At 41.3% G+C, this 17,272-nt stretch overlaps 1 protein-coding gene across 1 annotated transcript in view; it reads left to right on the top strand.

Annotated features, from left to right (window-relative positions):
* Nucleotides 1-16,857, top strand: part of brinp1 (bone morphogenetic protein/retinoic acid inducible neural-specific 1) — a 115,822-nt gene extending 98,965 nt beyond the window's left edge. Inside the window, exons 7-8 of the mRNA XM_053617699.1 lie at nt 4,132-4,354; nt 15,599-16,857. Of these exons, the coding sequence (XP_053473674.1) occupies nt 4,132-4,354; nt 15,599-16,739 (1,364 nt within the window). The 3' untranslated portion in view covers nt 16,740-16,857. The remainder of the gene's footprint in view (nt 1-4,131; nt 4,355-15,598) is intronic.
* Nucleotides 16,858-17,272: the final 415 nt, after the last annotated feature.

The following is a 17,272-nucleotide window of genomic DNA, read 5'->3' as shown; positions in this document are numbered from 1 at the left end:
GAGCCACCTGACTTTGAGACAGCGGCGCATGTTAACGCCGTTCAGCCGATCTCCAATAAAGCTCCCATGAATTATTCACAGGCTGTGATACCTTCTGTCGGAGAAGAGAAGCTGCTCACGACAGTCAATTTTAGCCTTTCTGCTTGGATCCACAGAGCTCAGCGTGATCAAAAAGCTCAGAGAGAATACACCTTTTATAGCAGAGCGAAAGAAACACCTCGGTTCGGGGGCCATTTTACAAGCAGAGGATGTGTCTTGCATTTTATACACAGCATGCTTTAGATCATCTTTTCTGCACGTTTCCAGAGAAACTTTAGACACTTATTTTAACACAACAGTAATTAAGAAATGATGGATTTGTCTTCATGCTTTTATTTCACAGCGATCATGTTAGCGGGAAAAAGAACAATTAAAAGAAACCAGTGAGAGAAGTTGCAAATATTATGTGGTACAGACTGCAATATTCCAAAACATCACCATTGTAGTAGTCTAGAAATAGAGTCACAATCCAATTACGTGATCTTATCTCACAGCGCTGGATTTTGATTGGCTGGAAGGTGTTGATTCATTTTCTATAACCACAGCTATGACAGTAGTGCAGCTGCAAATCACATCTGACCCTCCACTTTTATTACTGAATGACCCCAAAATATTTTTTTTTAACCGATCTTTCGCAGTTTAAAAATTTGCCTAGATAAAGTTGGTCTAAAGAGAAAGTTAAGACTACTAGAGACAAAGGTGTCTTTTACGTCGCATGTCCTTTCCCCTTCAGTGAATCGGCTTTTCTTCTAGGCGAATTTTAAGAGTGAAGTTTGATCTGCATTAGCTCGGAAAGCTCGGGATAAAATCGTAAAGCAGCGGTCAGACCAAACTTGACAAAATGCCACTTCACCGAAGGGGAAAGGACGTGAACGGTTTCAAGTGGCTTCTGTATGGCTGTTTCGAGGGGTCGGAAAATGTCAACGCTACAGCTAAACCATATTTGCTTTGTAATTTGAATGAATCTTTAAGTTGGACGTCCATGAGAAGTCACTGAGAGATGCATATTTGATACGAGGCATATGATGATACGATCAGAGCAGGCTCAGAAAACAGGAAGTAAACCCAACCCCACTGAATAAATGACAGTCTGCGTCAGATAAAAGCAAACATCACCCCGGGCATGTTTGTAGGTATTAAGTTTCTCCATATTGTTTGGGCATTTAGAGGCACTCAGCGTCCCTCCTCTCATAAGTAGCAGAGCTGATAATTCCAGCACAGACAAACTCTAATGTCTTTTTGTTTATGCAACCCACAAAACTGGCACACAAAGCCAGTGTTCCCCATACTCCCCAAACGAAAAAGAGGAACAAAATAACCAAAATAGGTTTGTTTCCTCTCCGAGGACATCGCTTAATATCTACCTCACTGGCCTTGCAGCTTATGTATTATTAACAAGTAATAAAAGGCCCAAATAAAACCTGACACTCAGATATACTTATAGTGAACAGAGGACACTCAAATTGAGTTTGAAGGCCTCAAGGTCGGCACAATATTTCTGGAGACGGGCCCGGCAATAAACGAACCGGTCCTGTGTGTGTGATAAACACAGAAGGGAATGTGGACGGGGGAGGGAAAATAAAACGAAAGTCAGCAAAAGGCACAAAGTGGTCCTCCGAGACGCATCGTTGCTCCGTCAGGGGCACAGTAATTGTTTGAAACGGTTAATTGGTTGATTGGACGGACGTGCCCTCTCAAAAAATTTGCTTTGAGCAAATCTAAAAAAAAATCGCTGTAAGAGTAATACTTTCCTTGAAGAGTATCAAATATAATGCAAGAAAGAGGTTAACATTTTCACCTTCACTTGCTTTTCCGGGACTTTATGACTCGTTGGCCGCATTAGTTTCTCTTAACGTTTGGCTCCAAGAACAGTGATTTTATTTTTTTCAAAATAACATTCAAAATATAGCAAGCAGCAATTAAGGGGCCAAGCACTTTCAGGCCCAACCCTTTAGTGACGGAGGAAGATCAGAATCCACTGGGAACATCAGCGCTTATATTTGGAAGGAGTCTCCAGTGCCACTCAGCACTTTGTAACAGGAGTGTTTAACAGTGGTAGCAGAAACTCCACGTTGATTGATTATTTTCCTCTAACGGCATGCCATGAAGTGTTTCATTCCTTGCATATGGGGTAAATACACTGACGGAGTGATCTGGTGCCTTAATCGTATTGGCATCACAGATTGATGGAATATTCTCTGATACGTTATGAACAGAACCAGAGGTCAGTGTCAGTATTGACATTACCGGACGTCACCTCGGATGTAAAGAGCAAACACAAGCTAAAAGGCACAGGCCATGACAGGTGCACAAAGGGCCCAACCTACACGAGTCATAGAGTATTTTATGTCCTTTCCAATTTATGACGCTGTTTCCACAAGGCACCGAGCCACACTCTGACGTAGATGTCAGGCCGTATAATCTACACCGGTGTAACGCAGGGTCTTACTTGCTGCACACGGAGCACATTTAAAGCAGCAAGCGTGTGCATTAGCAGATCTCTCTGCGCTCATACTGACACCGTTATAACAACGCTGTCAATAAAGCCAAGATGCTAAAAATATTTATGGAAGGTGGAAAGCGTCCCGGTCTCCTGCACCGTGCCGAGGACTCGCCGCCAGAGATAACGCTGTAGCAGTTCCTGTTTCGGTCTCGGTCTGTTTTTTAAACCTGGTTTCTGGTCACAGCGTGAGGGACGAGGACGTGAAACATCATGAAAAGATTGTGACAAAAGCCAACTCTAACTCCGCTTCGTCCCAATCTGAATATGAATATGATTGGCTTTACAGGCTTTAGAAATAAGTTGAACGTAGACTTGAGAGTCCAGAGTAACTTTAAAATTAATTTCAAGTTTCAGAGTTACCTCTTACACCTCGGAAATCCTGGAGGAGTTTTAAAACATTTCAGAAATACCACAGCATGGGCCAAAAAGTCCAGGATCAAGGACTGCATTTTTTTTTTTTTCATAATTTATGAAAGATTAAAACTTTTTTTTCCCTCAAAATATTTATTAATCATTTTTTTTTTTTTACTACTATAAGTACAAACGAGTGTGAGAAATTATTATTATTTTTTAAAATGTCTGAAACATGATCTTGTACCAAAAACAAACCCAGGATTTACAGTTGGATTTAAAGTTATTCTTCAAGAAAATGTGAAGAAGAAAAAAAGATTTGTCTTGTTATTTATTCTTGAATTATATTATATTGACTCTAAACTGGAAAAAAAAAAAAAAACAAAACAGTTTTTAAGGATTGCTTAAAAAATGGTTCGTCTTTGTTTAAACTAAGCTTAAAATGTACGTTTTTAAATAAATAAATGACACATTGTACACTAAAGATACTTAATATAACTACCATAAACATTTGTATACGACACTCATTGAATGATTTGCTGTGTGTCGATAATAGGAATTTTTAAACATGCTAAAAACCCTAACCCTAACCCTGGTTTAACCCTAACCCTTGGTTAACCCTAACCCTAACCCTGGTTTAACCCTAACCCTGGGTTAACCCTAACCTTACCCTGGTTTAACCCTAACCCTAACCCTTGGTTAACCCTAACCCTTGTTTACCCCTAACCCTTTGTTAACCCTAACCCTAACCCTGGTTTACCCATAACCCTGGGTTAACCCTAACCCTAACCCTTTGTTAACCCTAACCCTATCCTGGTTTAACCCTAACCCTGGGTTAACCCTAACCCTAGGTTAACCCTAACCCTGGTTTACCCATAACCCTGGGTTAACCCTAACCCTAACCCTTGTTTACTCCTAACCCTTTGTTAACCCTAACCCTAACCCTGGTTTACCCCTAACCCTTAGTTAACTCTAACCCTAACCCTTGGTTAACCCTAACCCTTGGTTAACCCTAACCCTAACCCTGGGTTAATCCTAACCCTAACCTCAGTTTAACCCTAACCCTGGGTTAACCCTAACCCTAACCCTCGTATTTATTGTGAAACTTGAGAGTAGTAGCCATGTTTTATTTGGAGCTACGAGTGCTAAATCTTCTTATTCAGTGTTAAACTGATGTAAGTGTGACAGCTTTAATGAACACACACTCTCTCTCTCTCTCTCTTCTCTGTGTCTCTCAGATGAGTTCAAATCGTTCCTGAAGCGTCTCCCCTCCACACACTTCCTGCCGGTGAGCAGTGTGCACTTGCTGTGGGGGAGCGACTGGGACCTGCAGGCTCGTTACCGGCTGCTCCAGAGCTCCCTTGAGGTCCTGAGGCTGAAGATTCAGCGCACGGCGCGTAAACTGTTCAGCCTCAGCATCCGCTGTCACCACAACCCCAACCATCAGATGCCTAGAGAGAGGTGAGCTCACACACAAACACACAAACACACACACACACACACACACACACACACACACTAACTTTTGGTGTCAGGATCATGAGTACAGTTCATCATGAGGAAACTCAATAGAATTAAAAGATAGAGAGAAAGAAAGAGAGAGAGACAGAGAGAGTGTTTGGTCACATGGTTGTATTCTTTCGTGGACAGCCTGTGTCATTACGTCATTACCAATACGGGAATCGTCTACACTTGTGACGTGATTGATAGCCAGATATCTTCGGATCGCAACGACAGAGACGTGCCACGTTATAACCGTTAACGAAAGCTCTTCAGTAGCTTTCACACTTCACCAGCCATTGTGATATATGGTGCCCAAGAAAGACTCCATAACCCTAACCCTAACCCTAGACAATCTAGAGAAAAAGGCCATTAAAATCATTAAACTTGTATTTTAAGTGTTAAAATTTCAACTAGTGCCAACTTCTTTAAGTATCTAAACTGAATGTGTTTGAATAAGATGAAGATCAAATACTTAGGACAGCCAGTTCGGACATTTTTGCCATTGCAGTCCACAGTGTGTACTCGCTGTTATACTCTGTCCATCTTAACGTCTAATAAAACCTCTATATTACAATATAAAAGCTTATATTTTTCATAGGAGTTATACAAACTGCTGATAGGCAAGTTAAAAAGAAATGTGTGTGTGTGTGTGTGTGTGTGTATGTGTGTGGGTAATAAAGCCATAGACCATAGTAAACGATCACTGAAGATGTAATATCAGATTTAATGGTGCAAATGGGACATTGTGATCAGACAAGAGTACCGAGGGGCATTTTCACCTTAATATCCTACAGTGTTCTGGTTGGTCATTAGCAGATCTCATCTCAGCAAAACAGCATGGACTCTGAGCAAACGCACTACACACAGAGAACATACAGTAGATCAGTAGCTAGCTAGTAACGTAGCTAATGTTTGGAAAACACTGCAAAATGTTGCTCATGATATCTAACTTTCTAACATATGGTAATGTGTAGTAGATAGCTGAGAACATTTACGCTCACTGGCTGTTTTATATTCAAGACATTGAATTTGTGTAGCACTTGTACTTGGCTAGTCAGCCATGTCACCTGTTATAGCTAGCTAGCTAGCAACTTACTAGCTAGCCAAAATACTTAAGCAGATATACATAGTCACCTATCATAGCTAGCTAGCTAGCAACTTACCATCTAGCTAAAATACTTAAGCAGATATATATAGTCACCTATCATAGCTAGCTATCTAGCAACTTACTAGCTAGCTAACATACTTAAGCAGATATACGTAGTCACCTATCATAGCTAGCTAGCTAGCAACTTACTAGCTAGCTAAAATATTTAAGCAGATATACGTAGTCACCTATCATAGCTAGCTAGCTAGCAACTTACTAGCTAGCTAACATACTTAAGCAGATATACGTAGTCACCTATCATAGCTAGCTAGCTAGCAACTTGCTAGCTAGCTAAAATATTTAAGCAGATATATATAGTCACCTATCATAGATAGCTAGCTAGCAACTTACTAGCTAGCTAAAATATTTAAGCAGATATACGTAGTCACCTATCATAGCTAGCTAGCTAGCAACTTACTATCGAGCTAAAATATTTAAGCAGTTATACGTAGTCACCTATCATAGATAGCTAGCTAGCAACTTACTAGCTAGCTAAAATATTTAAGCAGATATACGTAGTCACCTATCATAGCTAGCTAGCTAGCAACTTACTAGCTAGCTAAAATATTTAAGCAGACATACGTAGTCACCTATCATAGATAGCTAGCTAGCAACTTACTAGCGAGCTAAAATATTTAAGCAGACATACGTAGTCACCTATCATAGCTAGCTAGCTAGCAACTTACTAGCTAGCTAAAATATTTAAGAAGACATACGTAGTCACCTATCATAGATAGCTAGCTAGCAACTTACTAGCTAGCTAAAATATTTAAGCAGATATACGTAGTCACCTATCATAGCTAGCTAGCTAGCAACTTACTATCGAGCTAAAATATTTAAGCAGTTATACGTAGTCACCTATCATAGATAGCTAGCTAGCAACTTACTAGCTAGCTAAAATATTTAAGCAGATATACGTAGTCACCTATCATAGCTAGCTAGCTAGCAACTTACTAGCTAGCTAAAATATTTAAGCAGATATACGTAGTCACCTATCATAGCTAGCTAGCTAGCAACTTACTAGCTAGCTAAAATATTTAAGCAGACATACGTAGTCACCTATCATAGATAGCTAGCTAGCAACTTACTAGCTAGCTAAAATATTTAAGCAGACATACGTAGTCACCTATAATAGATAGCTAGCTAGCAACTTACTAGCTAGCTAAAATATTTAAGCAGACATACGTAGTCACCTATAATAGATAGCTAGCTAGCAACTTACTAGCGAGCTAAAATATTTAAGCAGATATACGTAGTCATCTATCATAGATAGCTAGCTAGCAACTTACTAGCTAGCTAAAATATTTAAGCAGATATACGTAGTCACCTATCATAGCTAGCTAGCTAGCAACTTACTAGCTAGCTAAAATATTTAAGCAGATGTACATAGTCACCTATAATAGATAGCTAGCTAGCAACTTACTAGCGAGCTAAAATATTTAAGCAGATATACGTAGTCATCTATCATAGCTAGCTAGCTATGATAGGTGACTTGGCTGACTAGCCAGGTACAAGTGCTGCACAAATTCAAGGTCTTATTGGTCACACAACATGGTCTCTTACTTGCAAATACGTTACAATTTTGCATGACAAAGGAGCAAGGTTTAACCTTTGTTCAACCTTTGTACACAATCAAATGAAATCCAAGCACGTCACCCTTGTTTAGAATTTGTACTTTCACTTGGCTTCTGCTTTTTACTGGAGATCCAGAGAGGAATACTCCACGTCTTAAAATGATCTTGATGTTCTCCAAGCTTTAACTTGTAACAGTGAAGATTCTGAAGCCCGTGGCCAGAAAAGTGCCCAATAGGTATCAGATATCGTGATTAGTCTGCAACTGTTTCACAAGCTTCAAGACAATAATGGTCTTTTGCTGCAGTTCGCAAAACGTTTAAAGATGGCGTTACGAGCAGGATTAGCTTTCATAGCCCAGAATACAATATAATCAAATGAAATCCAAGCACATCACCCTTGCTTTGTTGAATTTGTACACATTTCTCTTGTTCTTTTTTTTTTTTTTTAACAGTGTTATATTTGACCTGCGAGGGGGTTGGAGATGTAGTGAGGAATTCTCAGCTTCTTGAAATGATTTAGAGTTTCTCTAAAGCCAAGCTTTAAATTTAAGATTCTGAAGCTTGTGGCCAGAAAAGTGTACCCATATCAGAAATCAGAAACCATATCAGATACCATGTCAGTTGCGAAGCATGAGACTAGCTGAGGCTAGTCTGTAACTCATACGCAAGGTTTAAGACAGTAATGGGCAAATACATGTATGTCACAATTCATACGCCAAAGGTGTATATAAAGTTACAACGGTTAAGGTTAGTAGCCAGGATAGTGTTTGTACCTTTGTATGGTATATAATCAAATGAAGTTCAAGCACTTCACCCTCATTTAGTTGTTTCTGTGAACAAATTGGTTGGTTCACAAGGTCATAACCTTATGAGTTGGAGATGTAGCCAGGACTTCTCCTGGCAATTATACTGTTTTGCCTCAAGCCCAAGCTTTGAATAAATCAACATATTCAAACGTTCTACTTGAGTCTGGGTTCCCCGCCTTTCACACCACCATCGATGGTCCAGACAAGCAAGGCCATGATTTGTTGGCCCTCTGAAACTCACCTAGTTTGCATATCAACCCAGAACCCTGAAAAGATACTTGTAAACACAGCTGGAGAAGAAACTGTCCCCTTGTAGATAAGACTCATGAAGTCTGATCTAAGACACGGCAGACTTTTCGTTCTCCATAACATGCTGGCAGACTTGACAAGCAGATTAGATCTGAACGTGTATGCTCAGGAAAAAGGAAGAAGAAAAGCAACTTGGAGTCAATCAAGAGCACAAGTGATAGCCACATGAAAGGTTGGAAAATGTATTGGGAGTAGGATGGTGGTGGTGGTGGTAGTGTTGGAGCTGGGGTGGGGGTGGGGGGGGGAGTTTGCTGTGGATGGCAAGGACGTCAGTTGTCACTAATGTGGAGGTAGCACATCCACGCTTCAATGGCGGCTTTGACAGGGTTTTGTGCAGTAGCGTTATCAAAGGCGAGCAGAGTGTAGTCAGGACTCTGCGGGGCGAGCATCAAGGACGTTTGACAGCACAGAGGGGAAGGACAGAGACAGAGCGAGAGACAGACAGAGAGAGAGAGAGAGAGAGAAATGGATAAATGTGTCGCTGTACTGCAAACTAAACTAAGACCTCCAGCCAATTAAATGGTCACTTTCCATTTGTTTATTCGAAGTGGAATACGGTTCCATTCCTATGTATGAGCAAGACCTATTTTTACAGTTCAAAGTGGGTGGCTAATTTACTGCCGCACCAAAGCGTCGAATTAGCATTTCATTTAAATAAGCTTGAATGCAAACAAAAACATTTGGATGTAAGTCTGTTTTTCATGCTGTTTCACAAATCAAAGCCTATAGCAGGGGTCAGCATCCAGCAAACACATCCAAATAGCACACCCAGGTAGCACAAATTACGTCTCAACATCACCACACGCAGGTTGTTTGCTAATTGGGAAGATGTCAGCACAGAGTTGTTTTGGATCTCTAATATGTCACTTTTTAAAGCCTTTTGTTAAGGCATATTTATTCAGTTGCTGATTGTACGTAGTCGTACTGTGTGTAGCTGGCTAAACAACACTCCAAAAACGTAGATTAGGCCAATTAATAACACGAGGAAAGATATATGAAGCTGATGCTAATATTAGGTCTTGCTGATGACGTGATACTTTTGATCTGTTTATAGTTACGTTTAATGTCGCGAAACGAGTTCGTTTCTGTCCTCGCTTACGATATAGCAGCTCTAAACAGCCGTTCAGTCACCAAAAACGCATTGCAAAGCGTAAAACTCATCTGTCCTGGAAAATTAAAGTTATAGCTTTACCTCTAACTGGTACAAAGTGCTGACACTGGAGACTCCTTCCATAAATGTTCAATTCAACCATATGTGTGATTACACTGTTAGCACTGTTTTTTTTTCTTTTCTTTCTCCAAATATGGTGACATATTCAAATGAGATTATTGTCAGAACTGATATTTCTTTCAGGAACTCCAACTCCCAGAATCCTCAGCCAATAGCCACGCCTACTCCTGAGTACCTTCACCTACTGATTAGAGCTCAGCTGTCGTTCATTTAGCCTCATTTGTCTGGGTGTATATATATTCTTCAGGTCACACCGCCCAAGATTTGCTTGTTCTTGGGTTGCGTTTGTTTGTATGATTAAATTTTTTTTTTTTTGGTATTTATTTATTTATATAATTTGTCAGCTTTAAAAAAAAAATCAAAATAAATATTATAGTTAATCCAGCAATAGTAGTAATAGTGTTAGTAGTTTGTCTTTGCACTAACAATTTGATCATGCATGAAAGAAAAAATTAAGATTTAACAACGGAGAACTGGTTATAAATACGTTAAAACGTTATGAATACGTTTTAATTATACACTTAAGTTGATTTTAACTAAACGTATAGTGTTTATATTCCTCTGATACTTGAATATTAAATATCTGCTGAATAAAGTGGTGTTTTGATCAAGAACTGATATTTAAGATGGTGATATATTCTTAAACTATAACATTTATGATGTTTTGGATCCAGATAAATGTTCTTAGAAGCTATAACCATGGAAACAGCTTTCCAATATCATTGCTGTGAACAATTCAGCTTTGAAGTTTCGAGTTTATCGACTCTCCCCCTCTCTCTCTCGAGCTATTTTGACTTTGCAGTATTTCTCAAGTTGATGAACGTAACTTCATTCACCACTTGTGTCTCAAACGACATGAAATCGCTTCGCTGCCGTGTTTCAAATAGTAGTTCAAGTCAATGTTCAGTGAAATTGAGTTCATTCACTAACTTTACCAAGAGTGGGCCTCCATTCATTCGTAAATTGTTCACCGGAGCGTTTACGCAAGAAATGCGGTGGACATGAAAATCCTTTTAGTTGGGGGGAAAAATGTAAATCCAAGTATAAGGAGGCTCTCTAACGTGAGCCTGGATTGATCGGCTTATCGTCTTGATGTTTTAAGCTCTCTCTGGGCTTTGTCTAAATGACACGTACACAAGTATGAAGAGAAATACGACGTGTTAACGGAACTTCTCGATCCGGCTGGATTTCCACACTATTACCGAGTGTTCGGTTTTTTTCTGACCTGGAAATCGATACACGGCTCCGTGGAAACGTTACATAATCTCCAAGCTGTTAGTGTTTACTTTGGGGAAATTCAGATAGATGTAGTGTAGCATCACTCGAATGACGTACTGGGAGTCCTTACACTCCTGTCGCAAATAAGGCAGAGCCATCATGAGGACTTTAAGCCAATAAGATCGCGTGTATTGGATACGTCCATCCATCTTCTATACCGCTTTATCCTTTTCAGGGTCACGGGGAAACCTGGAGCCTATCTCAGGGAGAATCGGGTGTGAGGTGGGGTACACCCTGGACAGGGTGCCAATTATTGGATACGTTTAGGAGTTTATTGGTGGTGGATTTGGCGTGTGTGTGTGTATGTATGTATTAAATCCCCGGTTCTACCTGCTGTCTGTGCTTAGAGCTGAAGTTTACAGTATCTGTCACTGAGAGAGTCCCGGTTGTCCGCTCGTCCTGCTCTTTGGCTGACTGTTAAGGGGAGAGTTTCTTGCTGACGCTGAAGAGAAACAAGTGGCTCATTATTGGAAGCAAACGGCATCCACAATCCCCTCGGACCGGGAGACGGATAAATTCTGCTAGAAGCCTAAAAACGAAACACCGTTATGAAAGAAAAATGCACAACTATTCTGATGATGCGCTATGATAAGACCAGGGATGCAAAACTATTTATAGTCATGTCAAAGTGCTGAATGATAAAATTTTATATATATATATGTGTGTGTGTGTGTGTGTGTGTGTGTGTGTGTATATATAATATATATAATATATATACACGAGACTGCATTTTTTCAGTGCCCACACTTCCTTATCTTGTGCTTTTGCTCTTGTCTGCTTATAGAGAAGAGGTCCTGAGTGTGCACGGACGTTCTGGAGTGAAATGCAAAGTTTTAGAGGGAAATCCAGCTCAGCAATAAAACCCTCTTTTTATTCGATTAGTGCCTCTTTTTTTTTTTTCTGCGAGCCGTGCAATTTCCTTCCGTCAGGAAAAGCGAGTGTGTGTAAGCAGTCCTGCCCTGCTGGAATCGAACAGCTGATGCATAAAGTTTCCCATTTCAGCACTTCTTATTTTATTTTTTTTTTTTGTATTCACGCAGGAAAGAAGCTGAGCTCCTTCTCTAGTTTTAGTCGGGATTAGTGGCATGTTTTTAAGCCTTTCCCTTTACTGTAAATGTTTGATAGATATCCTCATACCTCCTACGTGATGCAAATATTTCATTTTGACCTCGTTCCTGAAATATTGGATATTTTTTGATAGTGACAAACAAAACAAAGTAAAGAGAGGTTTTTAACCTATCGTATAGGACGTGGCTTCTCCGAGATATAACTGAACACCTATAGATTATCTACAATGAACAGATACATGTGTTCTAAATGAATACAGATACGAATCGGAGGCACACTATTATTGTTATCCAGAGTGACTTACATTTAATCATATTTATACAACTGAGCAGTTGAGGGTTAAGGGCCTTGACCGTGCTGCGGCTTGACCTCCTGACCTTCTGATCAGTAACCCAGAGTCTTTAACCCTTTAACCACTTTTTAAAAACTGCATCTGGACTGGGACTGTGAACATGAACATGTGGTGGTCCTTAGTGGTCACCTGCTTGGGGTCACGGTGGTTTAAATTATTTTGGGAAAACGGAACTAAATCTGTTGGAAAATATAACAGGCAGGTACAAACTGCTGCGGCTGTGGATCAGGTGGTAGAGCGGCTTGTCCACTAATCGTAGGGTTGGCGGTTCGACTCCACATGCCGAAGTGTCCTTGGGCGAGACACTGAACCCCGAGTTGCTCCCGATGACGAGTTAGCGCCTTGCATGGCAGCTCTGCTAACACTGGTGTGTGAGTGCGTGTGTGTGAACGGGTGAATGAGACACAGTGTAAAGCACTTTGAATAAAAGCGCTCTATAAGTGCGCCATTTACAGACGAACAAAAAATCTCACGAGACGAACAGGATTAGGTCATGCCCATTTTGTATTTATTGCTGTATTTACAGCACTGTATGCTCTACATGTTCACGCTTACACACTGCGTGTTTTCTCAGCCACTGTATCGTGTTTTCGCTTTCGTTTGCTGACGGACGCCCTGCAGAAACAGATACAAATAATAGGATTACCGAACAGATACGTTCAGAGATCGCGGCCTTGCGTGTTACGCCTCTAGTCCTTAAAATGTACAACACAACGCATTTCTATTGTATTTCCATCAAGTCAAGTTTTCAGGTGCAGATTTTTAAAATTTATTTCATCTTTTTTTTTTTTTTTTTTTTAAATCTCAACTTTCAGTTATATTGCTGATGAAACACTGAATTAACACTGGATTGAAATACCAAACATTTCAAACAGCAAGCTTGTTTTTTTCCCCCCATGGGTTTTAATTAGAATTTAAATGATATTTTTAAAAAAAAAAAAAAAAAAAGAGAGAGCGAAAAAGCTGTAGTGTTTACTGCCTCAAGAGACAACAGCAGACATTGTGACACTATTGCTCGTGTGAACACGGGCGTACAGACGGATGGAAATTCTCTTTCAACTCAAAGCAAAGCAAGTAATCTCACTTTAAAAGGAATAAAATCGCTCTTTAAAAAAAATAATAATACAAAAAAAATAGCTGCCATTTTGGAATTTAATCAAAACAGCAGTGAGGAAGGAAAGTGCAGAGCCCATCTCTGCTTATGAGAAGTCCAGACTGCGGTTATTGCCCTGGCTGAAGGCTCACTGGAATTGTCGCCATTTGTCATTAGTTGTAATGTAATAAACGGTGGGTGGAATGCCATACCGAGGAACGAGAGAAAGGGCAGAGGGAGAGGAACGAGTGTAGCTTTTGTCCAGTCTCGCTGTGTATTACACCCACACGGCTCGTCTCGGTGATGTATGAAACGCTACGATCGTTATTCGTGATGGTACTAAGTCGGAATCGTGTGTTTATTCATTAACAATTAGCTGCAGGTTTTTTCTTCTTTTCCTCTGCTGATCAAATGTAACTATAAACAGATAAAAAGTATGCATGTCTCTTTAATAAATAAAACCGTACATGCATTCGTCGGAGAATTCCTGTCGTATGAGCCGGAATAATACGCTTCGGGACGTGGAAAATAATCAACCAACTACTGTATGTGCTGGTAACAGTAACTCTGCTTCATCACACTACCCCGTCATTGATTATTTCCTTATAACTGCATGACACGCAGTGTATTACTCTTTTAGGTAATATCGTAGACAGAGCTGTACGCCAATACTAGAGAGAGCTTTTTCTTTCCAAAGAGTGGTAAAACCCAGAAATCACTGTTATTATTTCTTCCTTTATTATCCTCCTGGTTCTCTCATGCTCCCTCTCTCTCTCTCTCTCTCTCTCTCTCTCTCATCCCCAACACCAAAAAGCTGTCTGAATACCATTACGCCAATGTACTGTGACTCGAGAAAGCAAACAGCGATCGTTTCCCGTCATTTCAGTCCCATTCCCTGTGGCTTACTCCAGCACAGAATAAATAATAATAGCAGAAATAAAAGAGGCAAGCTGCTCCGAAATCACATATTGGAGAAAAAGCAGAACGCAACATATTGTAGCCTAGTGTTTCAAACCGCGTAAAGCCGACTTATTGCAAATAAATATCCGGCGACAATATTAAACGGCGAGAGCACTCGAATGAACCCGGTAGCTTAAGCGATTTAATCAGCGACGCAATCTAAAGCACGTCGGAAGTAAAATTACATTCCGGTGATACTCGGATTTCAGGCCGCGTTATTTAGATTGAATGCAACCGTTATGAATATTTGTAAGACGCTTACTCTGGTGAATGGAGACAACAACAACGTTCAGGTGATATGAGGCTGACGAGGACTTTTCCACACACGTACTCTCTGTAGCGGAGACGAAATTCATATCTACGAAATGCAGCATGAGCAGAGAGAACCCTGTTTTAATATGCGACCTTGAATGTTGTGGGACTCGACCAGAAGGTCATGCACACGATGGTGTTTCATTTCCCCCAATTCTCCACTGAGTGTCTTGTTTATCTCTCCGTGTGCGATTCGTCTAGACCCGTGGCCTTACAGGGACGGAATCGTCTCAGAAGGGTCTGCTGTTTTTTACATCTCCACCTAAAAGTTTGTAAAAGTCATGACATCACCGTCCGGTTGGAGGTGGAGATTTGGCCGGCCTTCGAGTTCGCTGAGACTGCGCGTGTAGCCCCGCACTACCGTACTTGATGCGTTTTCACATCTGTCAAATATCAAACCCCGAACTAAAGCAACGTTTCACAATGTTTTTTTCTTTTCTTTTGAAATAAATTCCACAGTTTGGTCAAATGTACAAAGCTTTTCATGGCCCCACAAGCCTTAACCTATAGAACCGGAGGGGTATTAATATTACATTAGACCCATATTAAATATGCAGCAGTTGAAGAATTCACATATTTTTTTTCAGATCTTTGTCCTGTGAGGCTTGAGGATATGAGTGAAGTCGTTTTCAGAGAAATTCTAGCCCAATTAGCGGTACATAATCCCTTAAGCGCAAATGACATTCAGATATAATTATTCTACAGTAGGCTGAGGAGAAAAGTAGAATTTCGGAATCTTTCCACCGTCACCTTCAGTGTCATGTCCTCGGGCGATCGTTTTTTTTTTTTGGAGGTGCCTGGAGGTCCTGCTGATTTGCAGAATGGTGGGGTCATCACTTTTCACTAACCATGGTCTAGAGATGTGAAGTCTGAATGACAAGGAGGGGTGCCGGATGGGGGTGGGGGATGTGATATTCATGGAGAAATGAAGTCTGTCTTTTGGCAGAGTATATTATCCATTTTACTGATTAGACTGTTGCAAACTGTAGCAGCCTGTGACGGTTACTTAATCCTCTGCAACAGCGAGCCTTGGCGCATTGTTAATGGTCCGTTTTATCCACTTGTCTTACAGATCTGTTCTGCAGTGGCTCAACCGGGTGCAGTCCTTCCTCTACTGCAATGAGAACGGCTTCTGGGGTACGTTCCTGGAGAGCCAGCGCACATGCGTATGCCACACGGGCATCACTCTGTGCCAGCGTCCAATCCCGTGCGTGATCGGTGGCAACAACAGCTGCGCCATGTGCAGCCTGGCTAACATATCTCAGTGCGGGTCGTGCAACAAGGGCTACAAGCTGTACCGCGGCCGCTGCGAGCCGCAAAACGTGGACTCGGAGCGCAGCGAGCAGTTCATCAGCTTCGAGACGGATCTGGACTTTCAGGACCTGGAGCTGAAGTACCTGTTGCAGAAGATGGACTCGCGTTTGTACATCCACACTACTTTCATCAGCAACGAGGTGCGCCTGGAGACCTTCTTCGACCCGCGCTGGCGCAAGCGCATGTCGCTGACGTTGAAGAGCAACAAGAACCGCATGGACTACCTGCACATGATGGTGGGCTTGTCCATGAAGATTTGCCAGATGCGTAACAGCAGCATGGACCCCATGTTCTTTGTTTACGTCAACCCGTTCAGTGGAAGCCACTCGGAAGGATGGAGCATGCCGTTCGGTGAACATGGATACCCCCGCTGGGAGAAGGTACGGCTCCAGAACTCGCAATGTTTCAACTGGACCCTGATGCTGGGCAATCGCTGGAAGACCTTCTTCGAGACGGTGCACATCTACCTACGCAGCCGTGCCAAGGTGCCCACCGTCCTGCGTAATGACACCGGCCACGGTCCCGTGGACCTTTCCGACCCCAACAAGCGCCAGATCTATATCAAGATCTCTGACATCCAGGTGTTCGGCTACAGCCTACGCTTCAACTCCGACCTTCTCCGGAGTGCCGTCCAGCAGGTCAACCAGTCCTACACGCAAGGGACACAGTTTTACTCATCCTCGTCCATCATGCTCCTGCTCCTGGATATCAGGGACAGGATTAACCGTCTGGCCCCTCCGGCGGCGCCTGGGAAACCCCAGCTAGACCTTTTCTCCTGTATGCTCAAGCACCGACTCAAGCTCAACAACAGTGAGATGATCCGTGTCAATCATGCGCTGGACATGTACAACACGGAGATCTTGAAACAGTCGGACCACCTGACTACCAAACTTTGCTGAAAGTTAAACGCTAACGACGGAACAAACTTACCGGAGATCAATCGTTGGAGAGGACATAAAAGGATTCTTTTTATTTCCCTTTCCTTTGGGACGTTTTGCGTTTTTTGATGTACTATTAACACCTTTGTAAGTGTAATTGTTAAATAAGAAACTAAAAATACAGAGATTAAGCCTTTTAGTTCACTACGGAAGAAAGGAAAAAAAAAAATTACTGACTGTACCATATTTGTCCAAGCATGTCTGTCACTTCCAAATGGAGCATTAAAGGAAAAGAAGAAAAAAAAGTACATATATACATACATATAATATATATATATATATATATTAATAAATTCAACATCTAATGATGACAGAGGCCTTGATATTACTCAGAGGGAGCAAAGGTCCATCTGAAACTGCCATTCTTTACTGGGTAACATATTTTTAACAAATTAGCAAAGCAGACCAGTGTTTCTTTTAATTTGACGACTTGCAACATACCAAACATTTCACCAATCTTAGGTCTATCCAGTTTTCGGACGACGGGAAGTCGT

Source organism: Ictalurus furcatus, chromosome 28 (assembly GCF_023375685.1).
Source record: "Ictalurus furcatus strain D&B chromosome 28, Billie_1.0, whole genome shotgun sequence".
NCBI classification, from domain to species: domain Eukaryota; kingdom Metazoa; phylum Chordata; class Actinopteri; order Siluriformes; family Ictaluridae; genus Ictalurus; species Ictalurus furcatus.
This window is presented reverse-complemented; position numbering and strand designations above follow the sequence as displayed.